At 34.5% G+C, this 8,859-nt stretch overlaps 1 protein-coding gene across 1 annotated transcript; it reads left to right on the forward strand.

Annotated features, from left to right (window-relative positions):
• The first annotated feature begins 3,579 nt into the window (after window positions 1-3,579).
• Window positions 3,580-7,861, forward strand: LOC114476902 (serine/threonine-protein kinase pim-1-like). Its single transcript, XM_028468904.1, has 8 exons — window positions 3,580-3,654; window positions 4,448-4,690; window positions 4,894-5,136; window positions 5,429-5,523; window positions 6,530-6,580; window positions 6,671-6,910; window positions 7,483-7,660; window positions 7,767-7,861. Exons 1-8 carry the CDS (start codon window positions 3,606-3,608, stop codon window positions 7,859-7,861), a joined length of 1,194 nt encoding a protein of 397 aa, XP_028324705.1. The 5' UTR covers window positions 3,580-3,605.
• The last annotated feature ends 998 nt before the right edge of the window (window positions 7,862-8,859 follow it).

Raw genomic sequence — 8,859 nt, forward strand, 5'->3', positions numbered from 1 at the left:
TCTGTCTGTGTGTGTGTGCGTGCGTTTGTGGAGCAAATATCTCCCCGACGCGGTGCGAGTTCAACCTGAAACTCGGTCAACGGGTTCCAAATACCCCAAGTGTGTGTATCTGTTATTTTGGAGTAATTTGGTGACGCAAAACGGTCCAAACATTATTTTATAATTACAGCTCCCTCGGTTAGAGCGTGCTACTTCCGGTTCCGGGTTCATGTCACCATGTCGCAGGTTGTTTGGGTTAAAAAAAAAGAACACGTCTCTACATTGATTATTGTTTGTTCTGCACAAGGGTAAGTGTTCATATATTATTCTGTGCTAAGAAAGGATGCTAGCAGCTACAATGTAAACACACGCACGCACACACACACGGCTGATGCGGCACACACAGCCGTTTAGAGAGAGTTGTGACTGTGGTGTTGCGTACTTCTGTGTCTCTTAGCAAGACGCGTGTGTGTGTAAAGATAACGCACAGAGGAGATGGATGTACACACACACACACACACACAGTATTTGTAATAAAACATACTAAATGAGTAAAATAAAACAAAAAACTAAATATATTAATACAAAAATGACTCTAGAATAACACTACAATGGCAACAACAACAAAAAATTAAACAAAAAATGCACAAAAACACAACAGAAAGATACAAAAATGCACATGACTACAAAAAACATACAGTACAAAAAATACACCAAACAAAAAAATAAAAGTGAGTAAAAAACAAACAACAAACACATTTATCATGCACATGTCCCATAGAATTAAACCAGGAAAATTTCACCCACATTTTGCACCCACAATTATACACCTTATGCTCCCACATGAATGTATCTTCCAACGGGCACTGTACTAGTAATATTAAAAATAAATGTTTTCACTGCTGATTTTAAATGTTTTCAATGCTGATTTTAAATGTTTTTATTGGTTTGAAACGTTTACAAATATCGAATAATTATTTATGAATAATAATCTAATTATCTAATTATTTACAAATTTGCAGCCCCCCCCCCCACCCCCCGACCCCCCCAACACAGTAGCTCACAATCACAAGTCTCAACAGCCAATCAGGAGACCAGTTAATACTGAGAAATAGAACAGTTTGTTTACCTTTGGTTGCTATGACAACTATAGAAGCATTTGAGCTTTGATCTTTGACTGCATAACTTCATAGTCATTTTAACTACATTATCCAGAAAGTAAGTGTTATTTAACCTCATCAGAATTCATGGATTTCCGAGGAAAGTTTCCCGGGCATGTACAGAACCTGACCAAAGGTTAGTGTTTACAACTCAGTTTTTCTGTGTAATTTGATTTTTTTACTGGGACACTTCTCTCAGAGAGGAGTGTATATTTGACCTTTTAGCTTTAAATCAGTGATAAATGTGTATTATTTGCTGTAAATTAGTCAAAAATGTCAAGGGTTTTATATAGATATATATTAACAGCCTTGTCTCTCATCTATTTGTTTCGGTTATGTTCTCAATTACTAAAGTTCAATCAATTACAATTAATCAAATTACTGAGCCTGAAATAAATGACCTAATAAACATAGCATCTCTTAAAATAACAGGTTCTAAATCAGCTGTAAAATACAATTTGTTTTTTTCTGTCAATATACCCCTTGATTTCAATGTTTTTTTGAAATGTGTTTGTTCCTACCCTAGACTAGGGACGTAACATAGTAAATAAAACAAAAAACTAAACAATATTAATACAAAAATGACTCTAGAAGACACTACAAATGCACAAAAAACAATAATTTTACAAAAAATGCACAAAAACACAACAGAAAGATACAAAAATGCACACGACTCAAAAAAAACAACAGTAAACAAAAATACACCAAACAAAAAATATAAAAGTGAGTAAAAAACAAACAACAAACACATTTATCATGCACAATGTCCCATAGAATTAAACCAGGAAAATTTCACCCACATTTTGCACCCACAATTAGACCCCTTATGCTCCCACGAATGTATACTACTTCCGACGGGCACTGTACTAGTAATATAAAAAATAAATGTTTTCACTGCTGATTTTAAATGTTTTATTGGTTTTGAAACTTTTACAATAGCGAATAATTATTTATAAATAAATAATCTAGTATCTAATTATTTACAATTTTGAGCCCCCCCACTCCCCCGACCCCCCACACAGTAGCTCACAATCACAAGTCTCAACAGCCAATCAGGAGACCAGTTAAAACTGAGAAATAGAACCATCACGTTTGTTTACCTGGTTTGCTATGACAACCATAGAAGCATTTGAGCTTTCATCTTTGCTGCATAACTTCAGAGTACTTTTAACTACTTTTACGTTAGAAAGTAAGTGTTATTTGAAGCCACATCAGAATTCATGATTTGCCTAGGAAAGTTTCCGGGCATGTACAGAAACCTGACCAAAGGTTAGTGTTTACAACTCAGTTTTTCTGTGTAAATTTTAGATTTTTATTACTGGGAACACTTCTTCTCAGAGGAGTGTATATTTGACCTTTTAGCTTAAATCAGTGATAAATGTTGTATTTATTGCTGTAAATTAGTCTAAATGTCAAGGGTTATATATAGATTATATATATCTATATATATATAATATCTAATATCTATCTATATAATATATTATATCTATATATATATATAGATATTCTATATTCTATAACCGCCTTGTCTCTCATCTTATCGGTGTTTGGTTATGTCTCAATTACTAAAGTTCAATCATTGCAATTAATCACAATTGAGCCTGAAATAAATGACCTAATAAACATTAGCATCTCTTAAAATAACAGGTTCTAAATCAGCTGTAAAATACAATTTGTTTTTTTCTGTCAATATACCCCTTGATTTCAATGTTTTTTTTAAATGTTTGTTCCTACCCTAGACTAGGGACGTAACATGAGTAAAATAAAACAAAAAACTAAACAATATTAGTACAAAAAATGACTCTAGAATAACACTACAAATGCAACAAAAAAAATAATTTTACAAAAAATGCACAAAAACACAACAGAAAGATACAAAAATGCACGACTCCAAAAAACATACAGTACAGAAAAATACACCAAACAAAAAAATATAAAAGTGAGTAAAAAACAAACAACAAACACATTTATCATGCACATGTCCCATAGAATTAAACCAGGAAAATTTCACCCACATTTTGCACCCACAATTATACCCCTTATGCTCCCACATAAATGTATACTTCCGACGGGCACTGTACTAGTAATATTAAAAATAAATGTTTTCACTGCTGATTTGCTGATTTTAAATGTTTTCAATGCTGATTTTAAATGTTTTTATTGGTTTTGAAACTTTTACAAATATCAATAATTATTTATGAATAATAATCTAATTATCTAATTATTTACAATTTTAGAGCCCCCCCACTCCCCCGACCCCCCCAACACAGTAGCTCACAATCACAAGTCTCAACAGCCAATCAGGAGACCAGTTAAAACTGAGAAATAGAACAACAGTTTGTTTACCTTTGGTTGCTATGACAACCATAGAAGCATTTGAGCTTTCATCTTTGACTGCATAACTTCATAGTCATTTTAACTACATTATCCAGAAAGTAAGTGTTATTTGAAGCCTCATCAGAATTCATGGATTTCCGAGGAAAGTTTCCCGGGCATGTACAGAACCTGACCAAAGGTTAGTGTTTACAACTCAGTTTTTCTGTGTAATTTAGATTTTTTATAAGATAGATTTTTTTACTGGGAAGACTTACTGGGAGTGTATATTTGACCTTTTAGCTTTAAATCAGTGATAAATGTGTATTTATTTGCTGTAAATTAGTCAAAAAATGTCAAGGGTTTTTAATATATATATATATATATATATAACAGCCTTGTCTCTCATCTATTTGTTTTGGTTATGTTCTCAATTACTAAAGTTCAATCAATTACAATTAATCACAATTACTGAGCCTGAAATAAATGACCTAATAAACGTTAGCATCTCTTAAAATAACAGGTTCTAAATCAGCTGTAAAATACAATTTTTTTTTTCTGTCAATATACCCCTTGATTTCAATGTTTTTTTTTAAATGGTAAAATGCTGGAAAGCTTGATATCAAACTAATTTTAATCACTGATGATTAACTACATATGTGCAGAACAGTCCATAGAACTGTAACATGGTTCCCCAGTTTTAATAATTAACAATTTTTATAATATTTTCAGGGTAGTTACAATTACAAAGTGAATCATCTGAAATCAATTACAATTCAATTATGATCACGACAACAACAGATATTTAAAGTTACAACTACGCTATAATTGTAATTAATTATCAATTATAATTGACCCCAACCCTGGAAAAAGGACAGATTGTTGTGTTTTTCTGTTAGAAGTGAACACTAAGCGGTGCTAACATTGGCTTCTAATCATTGAAATATACAAGAAATGTGGAGGACACACTAACATGCTGATGTTCTTCTTTTCAGAAGGACCCATCCCACGACACTTTGAGGGCCCACTCAAGGATGAGGACGGGCTGCTCACAACGGGAAGGGGCCGGAAAAGAAAGGCTGACAAAGACAATGTTTTACTGTCAAACAGCAAGAAACCGAAGGTTGTGGAGGGGTTTCAGGAGCTACCATCTTGTATTCTCTTGGAGGACTATTCTCAGGTTTACCCTGACTCACCATGTTTAAATGAAACAGAGAAAGACTGTATCCGAAAAAGAGGTAAGATGAACAAAGCTAAACAAGCCTTATCTGTAGTGGTGATTATCGCAGGCACTCATTGTACTTCTAATAATGTTTACCCCTTCAGTCTGTATTAGAACTGGGCCATGTATCAAGATTCAAGATATATTGCGCTTTGTATTTTGGCAATATAGAAAATTACAATATTGCCTTTATCGATTTATATAATTTCTTCTTTTCAGAAGGACCCATCCCACGACACTTTGAGGGCCCACTCAAGGATGAGGACCGGCTGCTCACAACGGGAAGGGGCCGGAAAAGAAAGGCTGAGGAAGACAATGTTCAACTGTCAAACAGCAAGAAACCAAAGGTTGTGGAGGGGTTTCAGGAGCTTCCATCTTGCATTCTCTTGGAGGACAATTCTCAGGTTTACCCTGACTCACCATGTTTAGATGAAACAGAGAAAGACTGGATCCGAAAAAGAGGTAAGATGAACAAAGCTAAACAATATAAAATACACTATTATCGAGTGTAGAACCCGTATTTTCAAGGTAAATATGCAACAATCAGGTTAATTTAATTATGGCAACCAAAATTAAATATGATCAATTGTGCAGCCCAAGGTAATATGCATTAAAATTCAGGATTTTTGATGAATGATTGATCTTTGATGGTTCATGAAGTCATTTTAGAAGTTACAGTTGTGTGTGCGTTTCTGTCCGAAACGTCTAAATTGTTGCATTTTCAAACCCAATGTGTCTGTTTGTGTGTTTGCAGAGGATTTTGAGTATTTATACAAGGAGCAGTTTCTGCTCGGTAAAGGTGGTTTTGGGAGCGTCTACGCCGGTATTAACCTGTCTGATGGCAAATCTGTAAGTTTATACACACAATTTACACACAGTTTTAGTGTTTTCAGCCTTTAAAAATTACATTTACGTCTTCATTTATCCATGTTCACTTACAACTCAATTACGATTACAGCGACCAACATTTTTTCCGATTACATTAAAATTAAATTATTATTTTTCCCCTAAAGGTAAATTACAATTTTGTTCTCAATTACTAAAGTTCAATTACAATCAACCACAATTACTGTGCCTTTAATAAATCACCCCATTAACTTGACCCTTCTTTTGTGTTAGCATCTCTTTTCAGTTTTGAACCATGTCTTAAATCAGCTGTAAGATACACTAAAAAATATTATCTATCACCTAATTTGTTTCACGTCTCTTGGTTTCCTTGTTAGGCTTCTTTATCCAGGAAAATATAGTTTTAATATTTTCGGTGTGGGAGTCTGAGCCTTATTTTCTGTCAGTATATCCCTAGATTTCATTTTTCCAAAAAATGGTAAAATGATCCTTAAGAGAACCAACAGGTAAACGTGATATGAAACATATTTTAATAATAATAATTATTATTTATTTAAAAGTTTACAATAAAAACAGAATAATAAAACAGTAATAAATGTTAACTATGTGTGTGTAAGCCATAGAACAGTAACCCTGTTCCCATGTTTGCGTTTAATTAAACGTAAATGACAGTTTTTATAGAATTGACATGACAATTACAATTACCATGTTCAATCAATTACAGTAACAACAGCAACACATATTTCCAATTACAATTATAGGTACGTCATAATTGTAATTTATTATCAATTACACAATTATAATTATAATTGACTCCAACCCTGGCCCAGTGTCCATAATCAGTCGGTAGAACAGATAGTTCAGATTTCAGTTTGATACGACAGTGAAAAATGTTACAAAAATACTCTGAAAAACCCAAAAGTGTATCACATTTTACACACATTCCCACTGATTTTAGTGTTTAAAAACCATGAACGTTGTGATTAAATGCTTGATTTTTGTCCTGCAGATAGCCCTAAAACATATTCCAAAGGCCAAGGTGAAATACTGTCAAGTGGATGTAAGTATTTTTTCTCATCAATGATTGCAGAAATTCTCAGATTTGGGGCTCGTTTTTGAAACATGGGCTGTTTGTTTTCTAAACTTCCAGAATGGGGAGATGAAGGTTTTGGAGACGCTGCTGTTGATGAAAGCGGCCGGTAACCTCGGTGAAAGGTGCAAATATAACCCCGGAATCATTGAGTTGGTGGATATTGTTGATCTTAAAGATGAGGTGGTCATAGTTATGGAACTTCCTGACAATGCCATGGATCTGCATAACTACTGCAAAAATGAAGAATGGAGAGATGCAGGAACAGGAAGTGAAGGTAAGCACGACTTTAATCACTGTGTCTCCAAACTCCTCCCCTCACTGCCCCATAACCTAAGGCTGCTCGATTATAGAAACAATAATAATCACCATTATTTTAGTCAGAATTGAAATCTTGATTATTTGTCAACCAAATACGTTATTCAGTTTAGTACAAAACAATGTAAAATGTATTCCTTAATCATAAATAAAATCCTTCAAACACTAAAATCAAGTATGTTCACATTTGCACAAAACAAAACACTTCATCATCAAACCCAAAATGTTCTCAGATAAGAGAATTTGACTTGCCTTGCTGTTTTACCGAGTGTTTTTTGCTGCGTTTCTCCTGCGATGTTTCAAGACCGCTAGCAACAACTTTCCTTGCGTTAGCCTGCAGGCTAGCTTTAGCTTTGAGAGTAATGGGGCTTAGGAGCTAGCATGTGCATGCATTAAACAACTCAAAGTTAGTATTAATAATCGTTTTTTTCCCGTGTGTGCCAAGTTTTATTCTTTGCAGATATCCTAAATTGTGGAAGTTTGTTTAATTTAGCAAATAAAACATATGTATAAAGACAGTCTTACCCTAACCCTTCTGTCTCTTTCTGTTACAGGTTATCATTCAGCAAATCCTCAAAGCAGCTTTCATAATGCATGAAAATGGGGTGTTCCACAGGGACATTAAAGCAGAAAACGTCCTGATTTCCAACACCAATGGAACCCCATCCGTAAAGATCATTGACTTTGGCTGTGGTGATTGGGTCAAAGACGTGCCCTATGAGCAATTTGCTGGTTGGTGTTTAATTCTTTTCTTGGTTGCACATCTTAGATTCCACAAAATTTCCTCTTTGACTCTCGTTGTAACTGCTTTTTATGTTCCATTTGTTTTTGATTCTAGGTACAAGTTTTTTTGCCCCACCGGAGTTTCTCCGCCATAAGAAGTACCAGGCTGAACAAACCACGGTGTGGGCAGATCGGGCTCCTCCTTCATAACCTGTACACGCACAAAACCCTATGGCACAAAAGAACACATGAAAAGGAGAAACACTGTTCATAAACAGTCCTCTCTTTTGTAAGTCATGCAAACACAAACACTTGACTATACTGTCCAGCAGGGGTGTCAATAGTGGTTCAAACCAGTATAATAATGGCATAATAAGCACTAATAATGACGATTGAAAACGTTTTACCTTCGTTGTTGTGCCAATAAATGAAAGTACATTCTGATTAGTGCTGTCAATAGATTAATAATAGTGTGCGATTAATTAATCATGCTTAAATTTGCTGAGAAATGCCTCAACTTAAGGTGTTTTCATTTAAATGACATTAATGTGGCAGATTGAAAACATAATGTATAACAATTGGGCTTTATAAAGTGATTTATTGTTTTTAACAGACATTTCCAGTCTTCATTGCTTTTTCTCTCCTTCAGATATATATAATAAATAAAACAGACACATCAATCACAGTACTGTAAATTAGCACATCAAAAATAACATTAACAACTCATGGATTTATTCATTTTGGCGCTGAACCCTGTCATCTTGTCCAGTGTGGACTGGCCACTCGGTCTACTGTAGTGTCCGAAGGACCGCTGTCCGTGCTAGCTGCTACATAGTTAGCATTGATGTGCTAGCTGCTACATAGTTAGCATTGAGGTGGTAGAGCTCCGCTGGAAGGCTGGAGGCTAGCAGAGCTCCACTGATCCACACACTGTTTCTTGCACACAACTGGGCTTTAGTTTTCCATCTGATGTGTTTTTTTTTTTTTTAACTAAAATTCAAGCGCACAAAAACTTCTTCTCAGGTTCTACTGTTGTAGCCGATGCATTAGTATTGAGTATAATAGGAAACGCGCGTAATGAGAAGAAAAAAAATTAAGCGATTAATGGCGTTAATTTTTTTCTGTAATTAATTGATCGCAATTAACGCGTTAAAGTGACAGCCCTAATTCTGATGTTATTAAAACTGTGGCATGATAGGAAAATAAGT

This window comes from Gouania willdenowi, chromosome 15, assembly GCF_900634775.1.
Source record: "Gouania willdenowi chromosome 15, fGouWil2.1, whole genome shotgun sequence".
In the NCBI taxonomy this organism is placed as follows: Eukaryota; Metazoa; Chordata; class Actinopteri; order Blenniiformes; family Gobiesocidae; genus Gouania; species Gouania willdenowi.